The sequence below is a fragment of the Trachurus trachurus genome (assembly GCF_905171665.1).
Source record: "Trachurus trachurus genome assembly, chromosome: 20".
NCBI classification, from domain to species: Eukaryota; Metazoa; Chordata; class Actinopteri; order Carangiformes; family Carangidae; genus Trachurus; species Trachurus trachurus.
This window is the reverse complement of record NC_139911.1, coordinates 19,805,049-19,819,570: the sequence shown is the minus strand read 5'-3', so window position 1 is coordinate 19,819,570 and position 14,522 is coordinate 19,805,049. Positions and strand designations below refer to the sequence as shown.

The 14,522-nt window shown below is 42.4% G+C and overlaps 1 protein-coding gene across 2 annotated transcripts in view; it reads right to left on the bottom strand.

The window, feature by feature from the left end:
- Positions 1-14,522, bottom strand: part of arhgap21a (Rho GTPase activating protein 21a) — an 84,642-nt gene that overhangs the window by 25,090 nt on the left and 45,030 nt on the right. For both annotated transcript variants that reach the window (XM_083995651.1, XM_083995652.1), the window contains exons 5-7: positions 2,527-2,619; positions 1,565-1,643; positions 493-547 (exon numbers count right to left, since the gene is read on the bottom strand). In XM_083995651.1, the coding sequence (XP_083851777.1) occupies positions 493-547; positions 1,565-1,643; positions 2,527-2,619 (227 nt within the window). The remainder of the gene's footprint in view (positions 1-492; positions 548-1,564; positions 1,644-2,526; positions 2,620-14,522) is intronic.

Genomic DNA, 14,522 nt, shown 5'->3' with positions numbered 1-14,522 from the left:
CATCATGGAAGTGAATGTGGGCTCGAAGCCAAATAAAATACAAAGCCTACGTTTATCATAAGCGGGCACCTTGTGACCCAGTGAGGCTGCCGGATGTGTTTTTGGAAATATTGGAGTTGTTATGGCTGTGGGGGATTCATAAACAACCAGATCCAGGTCTGGGTACATAATCCATGTTAGTCAGATCATTTCATTGTCTGTTTTGGTCTCATCATGGGTCAAGAATGAAACCTTATCTCTCCTTGAAACCACAAACCTTATCATTATTACACAGAAGTGAAACATGTGGGCACAGCCGAGGTTCTCCCAGCTTGACAGAGACATTTTGATCAGACTGATAAACAACATAGAATTAAAAGTTCATCTAAAAAGGGCACAGCTCAGACATTAATACTGCAAATAACCTCAGTGGGCGTTTATGGATGACTTGCTTTAAATAAAAAGAAAATGAAATATACTCAGGACAATACTGACTAATGACTGAAAACTTACCAGCTGCAAAATGTCCTCATCCTTTGGCATCACACAGAGCTCCAGTGAGGCATCGCTGATAGATGTGAGGGTGTGGGCGACGAGAGACCAAGGAGAGTGAAAGGAAGAAAAAGAAAAGGGGAAAAAGAGAAAGGGAAAGCAAATTAAGTTATAAGACAGAGCTCAAACAGTATAAAGCCATAATGCCCGTAAGGGGAAACAGCTTTAAGTGTAAAATACGACCTTTAATAGCTGCAGTTTAATGGAGTGTGATCCATGTCAGAGATAAGGAAACATTTCTCTCTGCAAAACCTGAGCGTGTTTGCGCCACAAAGTTCTGTGTTATTGCTTCATGAATGTGCAGCGAGGTGCGAGTGCAAAGATAAGAACTCGGGCACCAGAGTGTGAGTCAGTCAGGCTCTTTCACTGTGCATAGTTCTCCTTAAATCTGGGCTGGATTAACTTCCAAGGAGGCTCCAGAGCCAAAATCTGCTGTTGGTCACCTTTTGACTCCCATTGTATTGTTTCAGCAGACACTCAGACGGTTAAGAAAATGAGGTGCCAACAATTTTGCTATTTAATTTATCATTTGAGTTAACATTTCTATTATCACCATCAACATTTAGCAGTTTTTTATAGTGACCAGACAAAATGTGCAATTTGACTATGTTAACTTGTAGCATTTACTCTAAATAATCAATGCATTATTGAAGGAAATAACAGTCAGATGTTCTTATACAAATAACTGATGGGTGCAGTCTCTTAAATCCAAAAACTAAACAAAACACAACTCCGCCCACACCAGTACATCTTCCCCAGAATGAGGGAATAAATTAGCTCCATAAATATAAAAGAAAAAAATATATTTATATAAGTAATCCAAGTTTACAATAAATCAGCAGAACATAAACTAAAACAACAAAGGTCCTCAAGACGGTTTTTGACACATAATAAGGCCACAATTTGAAGGATGGAGAGTCTATCTGTGAATATCTTGTAAATGCTCAGTTAATCAAATTGTGTCGACCCAAATAGAGTTCACCAGTCTTGCTTCGAATGCACCGCAACACATGATGAGTGATGGCGGCCTCACCTGTTCTGAATCAGGGCTATGACTTGCGAGTAGGTCTTTCCAATAATGCTCTCTCCGTTCACCTTCACAATACGATCCCCTGGACAGAGAGAGAGAGAGAGAGAGAGAATAAATTAGCAGCCTGCTGTTCACCGCTCACAGCAACAAGACACACTCTGCACTGCTGCGTCTGTGAACTTATGTGGAGTTCAGTCGGTACGATTATTGACCAAGTGAACCACTCGGCCGTCTCTGCCTCTTCCAGCACAAACACATCTCCTCAGATCAAAGCAGAATACCAATAGGTGTTTATTTAAAGGAGCCTGTGATGGGATCCATTCAAGTTTTTCTGGAGATGGCCATCTTACAAGAAGAGAGGTGAGTTTGGGGAGAGAAACTGGATAATTGTGGGAAAACACTCCACCTCCCCGTCCCAGGAGAGGAGGAGAGGAGGAGAGGAGGAGAGGAGGAGAGGTGGAGGGCAGAGGAGGTAAAAGCATACTGTACATTAAAGGGTTTGTCCAGGCCACTTGACACTTCCTGTCATACAAAGCACTAACCTGGCAGTAAAGCTTACAGTAGACTGTCATCCCCATTCCAGGGAAATTAAAAGAAGCGGATTCATTTTCTTTCCAGTAGAGGGGAGTTTGCTTGAGAATCTTTATCCGCAGATTATTAAAAAAAATAAAATGGGAGGTGTAGGAAAACAAGAATCAAGGGAAGGCTGGAATAACAGTGTGCATATTACACTTTGTTCAGCCTCCCACGAAGGAGCCATCTGTTATTTTGTAACTCATCACTGTTTTTCCTGGCAGGTTACAAGGAAGTGGAATTACCTACAGTACAGACTGAAGAAATCTTGGCATCGAGCGGTGTTTTCGGGGTCAGATGTGAGACGCTCAGAGTTAATCATAAGATCTGCCACTTATCAAGAGCACAATGCTGTGTATAGACTGTGTGTGTGTATTTTTTTATGTGTGTACCTGTACAGAGTCCAGCTCCGTGGGCGGGGCCTCCCTCCTTCACTTGCTTGACGAAAATGGTGTCCATTGGCTCCAGACGGTTTCGCTGTCTCCCTGGTAACGAGAGAGAGAGAGAGAGAGAGAGAGAGAGAGAGAGAGAGAGAGAGAGAGAGAGAGAGAGAGAGAGAGAGAGAGAGAGAGAGAGAGAGAGAGAGAGAGCACATGAGCCGAGGCGACTGGTCACACAGTGAAGAAGCAGTGCAGTCAGAAGTAGGCCATCTCACACTGGAACTGGAAATTCAACTGCAGGAGCTTTGTGGCACCGTTCCTGACGTTTTACAGTTTTACACTTGTGCTGTTATTTTCCTCTTCTCCCCCCTCTGAACTACACAACAAGAGGAACCTTGTTGCCTGCAGAAAAAAGCTTAATTGTCGATAGTAAAAGGTACAAATATGCAGCTTAAACAACTAGTAACTTAATCTATTAATTAAATGACAGGAAAAAGACAGAATTTCAAGTTCCAGCTTCTCCAAAAGAGAGATAAGGAACTGCTCTTTTTTGTCCTATGTGACAATAAACTGATATATATTTGTGTTCTGAACTGCTTGTACTGTAGGAAAAAACAGAACTAGATGAAGCATGTGCAAAACCTGCTTAGAAAAATAACAGGAGTTTTACAACTGATACTATTGTTGCAGCTGCAGCTCACAGCAGCTCCTCGCCAGTCTGACTCTGGATTGTATTTGATGCCACTTTGGACAAAAGTATGAGTCAAATGAATAATTGCAAATGTGCAATAACCACAAAAAACAATAATTTCCTAAAACCAGAGATGATGAGATCATCAAATCTATTGTTTTGTACGACTATCGGTCCTACAGAGATTCAGTCAGCTATATAATGAGGCAAAGGAAAGTGTGACACTGGGATTAAATGTTCTTAATGACTGAACATTTTCTGTCCATCAACACTGTTCTTCACATTCATTTATAGTTTTAAAAGCTCTGCATTAGCGTCGGCTTTTCTAAATGAAACATACATGCTTTGCTCTTCCTACGATGAGACCAATCAAAGGAAAATGAATTCTTCCTCTTCTCCAAACAACTATCCTGTCCATCTGTCTCTCCCCTTTACAACACGTCCTCTGTCCCTCGACTCATCCGCTCAGTGTCGGTCCTCTGCTGTCAGACGTGTCCTGAGCTCCAGAGCAGTGAGCAGAGGTCAGAGGATGCTGACGGGGCTAATGCAGGCGAGCCACCGGGGACTGTGGTTTCATATGGCGCAGAGAGAGAGACGGCACGCCATGTCGTGTGAAGTGCTGGGGGGAGCGGGCCGGAGGAAACACAGCTAATTGGTGCTTTATAGAAGCTCACTCATCATGTATACCTACGTCTTAAAAAAACAAAAGATGAAAAGATGCAGCAGTTGAGTGACTGAGCTACTGATTAACGAATTAAAATCCTCTCTGTGCTTCAATCTAGTCTGGCCTCAGCTGTCTTTTATAGCCCACAGACTTTGAGAAAGTGCAACATCAGAGCCCCCCCCTCTCCTCCCCAACCGTTCTCTCCTAAGGGGAAGACTAAAGCCTGCATGCTCTTTTCATGAATGCCCTGCTTCATGTTCACACAGCAGCAGATACATGCATTCATGACCCAGAGGTGCCCGGTGCAATCAGCGGTCCGCGGGGGCTCCGATCAGCGGGACTGGAGCAGATGTGGGTTCAAAGAGTCGCAACTTCAAAAGGTGAAGAGGAGGAAGAGTCTTTCTATAATCTGTTTGTGAGCTAGTGTTGGAATCCAAACCTCGAACATCACAGACTCAAGACGTCAAGTTAACTGTAGTACACAGGGTGTGTAACATTAAAGGGATAGTTCAACATTTTGGTAAATTGGCCCATTGCCATAATCCCTTTAGTTTTACGAGTAGGTTCGTTACCTTTAATTGTCGGTGCAAGCTATTTTTAGAACGGCGGAGCAGAGCCACAAGCTGCTCAGAGCTACGCTACGCTATGGAGGCTCATGGGATTTCTTGGTTTCCCTCATCAAACTAATCAAATACACAATCCAACAACTCCAAAACACTCTCGTGGACAAGTTGTGACCTGCACATTCACCACACTATGAGATAATAACGGAACATTACCAGACTGAGTTGTTTTTGAGGTAAATACAGAGACTGCTTGCCGAAAAACTGCCCCAGACAGGAATGCGCATCAGTGGTTTTGCATGAATTTGCCTCGAAAACAACTCTGTCTCGTAACGTTCTGTGATCATCTCGCGTGGTGAATGTGCAGGTCACAACTTGTCCACGAGAGCGTTTTGGAGTTGTTGTTGTTGGATTGTGTATTTGATTAGTTTGATGAGGGAAACCAAGAAATCCCATTAGCCTCCATAGCGTAGCGCTGAGCAGTTCGCAGCTCTGTTCCGCCATTCTAAAAATAGCTTACCGTACACTGACAATTAAAGGCAACAAACCTACTCCTAAGTCTATAGAGATTATGGCAATGGGCCAATTTGCCAAAATGTTGAACTATCCCTTTAACATGTCACCTTGTATATTGATTTCCCTTTATTTAACCAGGAAGCCACTGAGATCAGGAATCTCTTTTGCAAGGGAGGCCTGGACAAGGCAGCAGCCGTATCAAATCACCACGTACAAATGTCCTTTTTCTCTGTCTGATGATGGTATGTGAGTATAAACTCTAAGTCCAACCAGCTACCTCCCTCATGTGGCTGAAAATGTTACTGCACAGGATTAATCATGGAGTCATCCCATGCAGTGTTTTGATTTACACATCATCCACATGATAATCACACAGCATCTGCAAAGAGAGCAAAGCCAGTAACTGATTGATCCATACAGTATCGGTCTGACCTTTTTCAACCACACAAAGAAAAACTAATCATCGTCAAAGCTGTGGTTAGAGTAAACTACCAGGCCTCCACAGTCAGTCTATACCGTGGTGAGGTGTGTCACTGCATCCTGACGTGCCCATTCCCTGTGGAGTTGTTCCGCTGTGAGACCGGCTGAGGTGTTGTCGACAGTTGCAGGTGTCTCTTTAATCCAGCAGACGGCAGCAGAGCTCATGAAATGTCTCCGTGTGTTCACCTTCATGTTTGCTTTGATCTCACAGGACGATGGGAACTGATATGATCACATGACGAAAACCTCACAGCAGAGTGAAGGACTGTGATGATGACATAATTTGTAACGTTATTGACACGATGTCGGACGTGACTGAGCCGCGCTGGATGTACAGATGTCGACTAATGCTCCCTCTACCTCCGCTCTGCCTCTTCCTGTGTGTGTGTGTGTGTGTTTAACGGCAGATTCCCAATCCAGAGCCAATCTCACCGAGCTCCAACTCTCCAGCACAAATTGGATTCTGGAAGTTTCCATGGCCCGCAGCTGGATGAACAGGATTAAATGCGGAAATCTAAAGCTTTGGACATTTTTAATGCTCCCAAATGTCTTATCAAAGCATAAACTACTGTGTGGATTAATGAAATACATCAGCCAACCCCAAAATGACTTTGGCTGCTCCAACACACAGGATGAGTTTCACAACCACAGCTTTTCTTGGGTGGTTCTTTGGACAAATGTTGCATTAATGGACAATAATAATGGACGCGGTGCTTCACAGGACACATTATGCAGGTGCAGGGCTCAACTACAGCTTGAGCTAAAAGTATGTTAATATAGTTGCAGGTATTTTGTTCCTGTTTGTCCAATTAAAACTAATCAGTAGATCTGATCCATACCATGCTCCTATTAAAGAGCAGACTATATAAAATGAAAATACATTACAAGTTGTTTTATCCAATTATTAGTTTAAATCCACAAACCAGGGTTTAAACCAATGAATGTTTGGTATCTTTGGAGGGAAAATGACTAAAATATTTGAAATAACTCTAGATACAATTACACATGATTAATAAATGACACAACTAAGAATACGCATGTGTGCAAAATGAGGCAATGAATCATGCGAGTACTCAGAATTTAAAATTTAAAGACGGCTTATTATTAACAGGGCTGTGGAAAGACTTTTAAAATGTCACCATGTATACCATGACTGTATTTCTTTTCCATCCTGTCAGTTTTATTCAGCTCCGTCTGCTCTGGTGGAGCTGTGTACAGTCGACTCGAAGGCCTTTGCTGGCGTGGCTGAGTGTCAGCGCTGCTCTCTGGCTTGGCCGTGGTCCCTGGCTGCACAGCTGGGCCTGGTTGTGTGGGCCAGCTCCCCGCTCCCCCGTTGTTTTGGGTTAGATAATGTTATTCTACAGAGGGCTGGGCCCGCTGCCCGCTCTCTGCATTAACTCTGGCGTAACAGCTCTCCGTCCAACTCGCTGCTCTTTAACGTTTTGAGCCTCTCACATGTACAAACAAACACGCTCGCATACGAATGCACCGGCACGGAAACACCTATGCAGCTGCGTTGCTTCTTCTTCGCTCTGATACCGAGAGGACGAGGTGTTCTTCTTCAACTTTCCCAACACTTCAAACGCAGAAGAGGAGGAGGAGGAAGAGGAAGAGGAGGAGGAGGACTGTGTGTGTGTGTGTGTGTGTGTGTGTGTGTGTGTGTGTGTGTGTGTGTTTAGATGGCTATCTATGTCAGGTCTCTTCCAGCAGAGAAATATGAAAATGTGAGGCACATGATCCTGGCACACGGAGGTCCCCCCATAGTGTGGGAAGGTCAGAGCACAAGTACACTTCACATAAATCCATTAACTCCCAACTTCCTTCAAAAGCACAGCGTGCTCTATTGTCAAGCTTCAGCTCCAAGAAACTCGAGTGCTTAAAGACATCAGATGAAGCCATGAAAATAAATACTGGACTTGTGCGTTTGCTTCCTCCATTTACATGAATCCTGTGTAAGGTTCCCATACGCTGCTCCGCTGTGAAAGCTTAAACCCTGCTACAACACCTGTGAACCCCGATCCTGCCCTCCTAGAAATACTTAACAAACCCACATCCGTCCAAACTGAGTCAACAGACTCTGTCAGATGGCGAAACGACTTTTCGGTGCCAGTCTGAGACGGACAGGTCTCATTTGACTGCGCTCTGTAAACAGCCGCAGCTTTGTCAGAGACCTCGGCACACACCGGAGGAGGGTATGTCAACACGCCTTAAAGCCCCTGTCATCACCGTTAGTGTTGGCTCAGGAGTTTTCCTTCAATGTAAGTAAACAACTAAGTCAACTTTATTTGTACAGCGCATTTATAGACGGTGGTTACATATAGAAAAGGGAGGAACAGAGTGTTATTAAATGTGCCAACAACACCTCTGTTGATTTAGACATATAGAGGTAAAGTGAGGGAACATTTCTAGTGTGGACTTCTTGTATTTGGTTAATAAATACGTAGCTGTCACTCAGCTGCACTGGGTGTGACATTTTACAGTTATAAAAGTAACACGCAACTAACAGTTCATTTAAAAGTGAGCTTCGTGCCCATAACTGCAACAATAACATTTATAAATACTTATGAACTACGTTAAAGGAGAATTCCGGTCATTTTCTAAGTAACGCTCTACAGCTCTAGGTCCCTGAGTGCGACCATAGGAAAAAATCTGAGAAAAATATGTGCAGACCGGACCTAGCTCTCCTCCTGCTAGCTGCGCTACACTGCAGTTAAAGGTACTTTATTAGTCACATATACAGCTAGTACAGTGAAATTCTTTCTCTGCATTTAACCCATCCCTGAGGAGCAGTGGGCAGCCGCGGTGCAGCGCCCGGGGACCGACTCCAGATTATGAGCCAGTTCCTTGGTCAGGGGCACTGACTGGAGGATCAACCTAGCTGGCATGTTTTTGTGGTGGGGGAAACCGGAGCACCCGGAGGAAACCCACGCAGACACGGGGAGAACATGCAAACTAAACAGCAAAGTAATGGGGGCAGTTCTTCTAACCGTGACTTTGACCTCTATATAATGCTCAAAATATCACAACAAATGCTTTGCAACATCCACCAGTTCCTTACCACACAACACTGAGTCTGCATAACTCTGTTAATATGAGAGAGCAGTGTTGACGTGTGTTTTTATCACGTACATCTGTTAAACCAACACTAAGGAACTTTTCAACCTTAATATAATATTTTCATAACTTCTGTGATGGTACATCGACTTACAACAGGTTGAATGACACCTCTGTCATGGCCTGAGGGGTCTGTATCGCCTTCACTGGCACTAAGCAGCTTTGAGGAGCATGGTAGGAACCCGGCTCTCACTTAAGTTTCACTTTCACTTTCGTGAGTCACGACGAGGAGGGAGCAATGCAGCACCTTTCCGTCGGATTGTGTATGTGTGTTTACTGTGAAATGATCCGCTGGTAATAGAAACTTAGTTTGGACGGCTTCTGTTAATTTCCATGCACCGGGGGATCAGGATGTTTACGGCGCTATGCGCTGGTGCTCATGGGAAATGGAGTCTTCCTTCAGGCAAAACACTACCGCTTTGGGCCACTGGCGCCGCCAAACTCAACCAATATTGAAAGTTCTTAAGTACTGCTTTAACTCTAGCTTCCTGGGTAGACCTTACTAGTCGACTGTCGAACTCGGGACTGTTTCCATATCAACAAAGACAAAAACGTGAGGAAAACATGGATTTAGGAGGAAAAAATGATTTTGGATGAGAAAAAAAGCAGTTATATTCATGTTGATGCTTTTTTCTCCCCTTTAACTGCAGTAACTGCAGGAGGAGAGCTAGGTCCAGTCTGCACATATTTTTCTCTGATTTCTTTCCTATGGTTGCACTCTGGGACCTAGAGCTGTAGAGCGTTACTTAGAAAATGATCGGAATTCTCCTTTAACTAAAATAAGACTCAAAAATAAAATAAAAATATTGAATATAAAAGACGGCTCCTGTCCCTGTAAACAGCAGTTTTGCATCAGTATGTTTTAGGACTGAAGGACTCTAGAGCTTTCCACCACATCTCCTCTCCGTACATACAGAGAGAAGTATTACTGATAGTTCATGTACATGGACGGGCAGGGGCTGTTGTAACTCTGTCTGTTCAAACATGGTCTGTGTGGCCAGATATGGGAGGAAATTACACCACGTGACAGTGACTGAACAAACCCAATCTGCTGAGTGGACACTGTGGTCAGATTTTCATCTGGTCAACTGTTTCTAAATGACTGCAATTTCTTATTATCAGTTTCCTGATACGCCAACACCAGGACATCTGTTTTAGAGATCAGACATGTTTTGTCTTCCTCGTTCACATCAGTGAGCGTAGACGGTAGACTATAATATATAATGCAGCACAACTCATCAGCACCGTTAGTAACTACATCCTCAAAAGTTGATTTGACAGCTTATTCTCAAACAGCGCCAACAAAACTCAACATTACAACCTTCATTAAGGGAGATTTACTGTCCTACTGTTGTATTAGTGTGTTAGAGTTAGCAAGGCAAACCTAATACTAGTAAAAGAGTGTACATTTACATCTGACACCCCACAGGGCTGACCCACTTCTATAAAAAATGTTAAATTCCTAACCTGGGGGAGACATACCATTGTAGTAGTCGGTGCCTGACACCACTATGTACATCTGTCTACTGTTCTGCTCATCCACAACACACATTCACACACAAACACAAAGATAGACACACACACACACCTGGTGTTTTTTCCACCACAGACAGGAAGGTGGTGGAGTACTTTCCATCACTTTTTTTTTTCTAGGAATTCCAAATACCGAAACCCACCCAGGGGAAAGAGGATATGTACTGACATTACTCTGACCGCAAAGCAAAGACAAAAAAAAATGATTCAATGTTTTGTTTTCTTTCTGTAAAACAAGCCAAACTATCTACCAAGGGAGTGTGAGGTTCAACTGAGGGAACAAGTGACAAACATCTGGAGACAGATGGGGTGATTCTAGCCTATAATGCTGCCTGCCTCTTGCTTCATGAAATGCGCGACAGGAGCCAACTGGCTGTGAAACTCTTTAAAGAGGGTGGTTGAGGGTGGTGTCTGTTTTTTTTGTTTCTAATCTTTACAAAATCAAAAACACAAGAGCAAAAGTGAAGTTGAATGGATTACACGTCGAGTTTATCTGCTCCAACATCAGCCGCGATTGTTGAGCAGCCAGCTAGTAGTAACCAAGCACATCATTAACAAACTGCATTCGTTCGTGGAATTTAAAAGCTCAGTTAACAATTGCATAGTTACTCTGTTGGACTTCCTGGATCCTGGATGCTGCTTTGTTAAAGCCGAAGCTAAAGTTAAAGTGTTTGTTCTCCTCTTAATTGGATTTGGGGGAGTTAGCAGGCCCAGTAAACAACACCCATGATAGCATTACTGTACATTTGATAAACAAACTAATTAGTCCCCATCTAAAAAAGCTTTTTTATTATAAAGATTTAAAAACATAAAAAATATTCTGAGAAAGACTTTATCCATCTTATATTTCTCCTTATCATACTTCTAATATTAACTGGCTCCACACTACAGAACTGAACAACTGACACTGATGCTAATATTTAGCCTCGGCCGAGCAGCTTTAATCTCAGATTTTTAACATGACACCATTAAGGTGGCCCCTACATGCATTTAAGATCATCTTTTTAAAATAATTTTTAACCCTCTTGTTACATTCGGGGACAAAAACGTCCACTAGGGGCATTTTTTACTAGTTTCTTGGCCATAACTTTCACTGTATGACTTGAAATGGCATGATTCTTTCCTAATAAGCTTTTTTTTTTGTAACGTTCCAAAATTTTTTTGAAATTTTTTTCTAAGGTCAATAATTCAAAAGTTGCCAAAATAATCACACTTATGACATTCGAGGTCAAAAACGTCCTCTATAAACAACTGCTCTAAAAATGTGTCAGATAAATATTTTTTTCAAATTTTTTTTTACACATTTTTCAGTCAACTTCTGTTCTTTCCAAAAATACTAAATAGTGTATGTTCTTTTTGGTTTTTAATATTTTTATTAGCTATTGAATGAAGCGTGCGCTGGATTTTTGAAAAAAACTGACCGAAAATTGCTGATTTTCACTATAAAAAATGATCGGAGGTGAACGATTTTTTACGTGATATCAGACCCTTGGATATGTCAAAGATTAGTAACAAAACTGATTTTGATGCATTATTAGTTTTTTTGTAGGTTCAGTTTTTCCAAAACTGCACCCCCTAGAGGCCATTGACTTCCATTGAAACCACATTTTTCATCGCAGGGCGTTGCAGGGCTGTAAAAGTAAAAAAATAAATACAAAATTTGCAATCTCAGTGGCTTCTCCTCTTCAGAAGAGGTCAAATTTGAAGATTTTACTGTCCATCACCAGATGGCGCCATTTACCTAGTAACCAGGCCTATGGAAACAGAGCATATATTTCTAGGCTTTTTCAATGGGATTTTACATAGAGGATATGGATTTGTTCAGTACTGGGTGTGTGTGTGCGTACAAACACACACACACACCCACACGCTCATGCAGACACGTGTGGGTGTGTGTGTGTGTGTTTGTACGCACACACACACCCAGTACTGAACAAATCCATATCCTCTATGTAAAATCCCATTGAAAAAGCCTAGAAATATAGGCTCTGTTTCCATAGGCCTGGTTACTAGGTAAATGGCGCCATTTGGTGATGGACAGTAAAATCTTCAAATTTGACCTCTTCTGAAGAGGAGAAGCCACTGAGATTGCAGAATGCATGTTTTTATGCTGTTATAGCCCTGCAATCAAAAAATGTGGTTTTAATGGAAGTCAATGGGACAAAAACGTCCACGAATGTTACAAGTGTGATTCTTTTGGAAAAACTGAACCTACAAAAAAACTAATAATGCATCAAAATCAGTTTTGTTACTAATCTTTGACATATCCAAGGGTCTGATACCACGTAAAAAATCGTTCACCTCCGATCATTTTTTATATTGAAAATCAGCAATTTTCGGTCATTTTTTTCAAAAATCCAGCGCACGCTTCATTCAATAGCTAATAAAAATATTAAAAACCAAAAAGAACATACAATATTTAGTATTTTTGGAAAGAACAGAAGTTGACTGAAAGATTTGTAAAAAAAAATTTGAAAAAAATATTTATCTGATACATTTTTAGAGCAGTTGTTTATAGAGGACGTTTTTGTCCCGAATGTCATAAGTGTGATTCTAAACGAGCGATACCAGATTCTTGGTTAAAAAAAACAACAACTCAGAAATATTTTTAATACTACTGTTAATAATAATAGAAATATTCATTAAGTCAGTCAGACACAAAATTATCAACCAACTCAAACTGCAAAATGAGTCGTGCAGGAGCAGAAAGGTAGAAAGGTAGGTGTTGCAACCGTACAGTAACTGAGGGGCGTCAACAGTCAGCTGTATTTGGATATTTGCCTAAAAGGGTTTTATGACTTGAGCCTGGATGTTGCAGCCTCTACATGCGTGGGTGTATGTCACGCTAAATAAACAAGCTGTCAGATTTACAGTTACTCACACTCAACTTAAAAAACATCTGAGTGTAAAGCACTGGTCAGGCACTCCACTTGAAGCCAGAATGAAATAAGAGAAAACAGTATGATATAAGAACGGCCAGATCTCAGGAGTATAGAGTCATGCCAAGAAAAGCTGGGAAACTTAAAGGACTAGTTCAACATTTCTGAGGAACTGTTTGGGAGTTTGGGAACACCTCGCATCTCTAATTCTGTACAGAGGTTAAAAGTTGTGTTTTTATTAGCTGGGAGCTATAACTACCTGTAGGCTGTAGCTGTGCTCCCCTGTTTGTGCTAAGCTAAGCTAACCAGTGCAGCCCTATATTAAACAGACAGACACAAGAGTCTTGATCCTTTCATTGTACTCTAAGAAAGAAAGTATATTAAAGAAAGTAAATTACTGCTTCAAGAGGCTACCTTCTACAATGAGGAAGCAGATAGAGAAAGAAAGAAAAAGATAAGGAGAGAAAGAAAAGAGGAATGGTTCAGGTCAGATTGAGAAGCACAGAGAGAGGAGAAGGGGAAAAGAAGGGAAAGACAAAACTTTGGACACAGCTTTGTTAAAGAAGGTGGGGCATTAAAAAGCCCACTGGAGAATACTGGGGAATTCTGTTTGCTTGTGCTGCGCTACGTTCCCTCTGCAGACGTTATGGGAACGGACCAAAACCTGACAAAAAAAGGGGGGGTGGGGGGGATAAAACTGGTATCTACAGAGAAAAGTGTTTCACGTTGAATGAAAAACAAATATTTGAACAGATGGTGAAATTTTTATGTTGCCTCTCTGACTGTGCCGAGGTAGCACGGCTTCGTAAGCACTGAACAAAACACCTCGTTGGGATTTTTGCCTTTCTACACCTTTAGAGCTGAAAGACACAGCTGAGGAGAGAAGAGATACAGGAAAGGGAGAGACAGACAGAAGGGGGGGGAGGAAGTGAGATAGAGATCAGATTCTGGGATGGAAACAACTGTTTGGTATGTACACAACCGCTGTGAAAGGAAATAAACACATCCATACTCGAGACACACACACAGAGTAAGCCGTATCATCCCCCCGTCTCCACGATGAACCGACGCACTGTACATCAGTGTTTACGCTCGTCTGTGTGTGTATCCATGTCCCTGTGTGTGTGTGTGTGTGTGTGTGTGTGTGTGTGTGTGTGTGTGTGTGTGTGTGTGTGTGTGTGTGTGTGTTTTCTGGAGGTTTGAAGTGTTTCCAGCGGCAACACCCAGCTAGTCAACATGCGGTCAGCAGGCCCCCTTCTCTCCAAACACCAACAGCCTCATCACACACTGGCCCCGAGTCAAGCAAATAAACTGCACTGCAGCGGCTGAGGAGGCAGCAGCGAACATCACACACTGGACGCGGACACAACGCAACTTTTTTTTTTAATAAACATTAAAATAACCGAGCACATGGGATGCATTATGCGTCTGGGTCCGTGTGCGAGTTCACGTGGTTCTGCGATGATGTTATGGGCGTTTTTGGGGCGTAGCCCGTTTGCTATGATTATGAGCGGCAGTGTGCTCAAAGGTCACATGGCAGCACGATTTGTAGGCATCAGAATAAACAA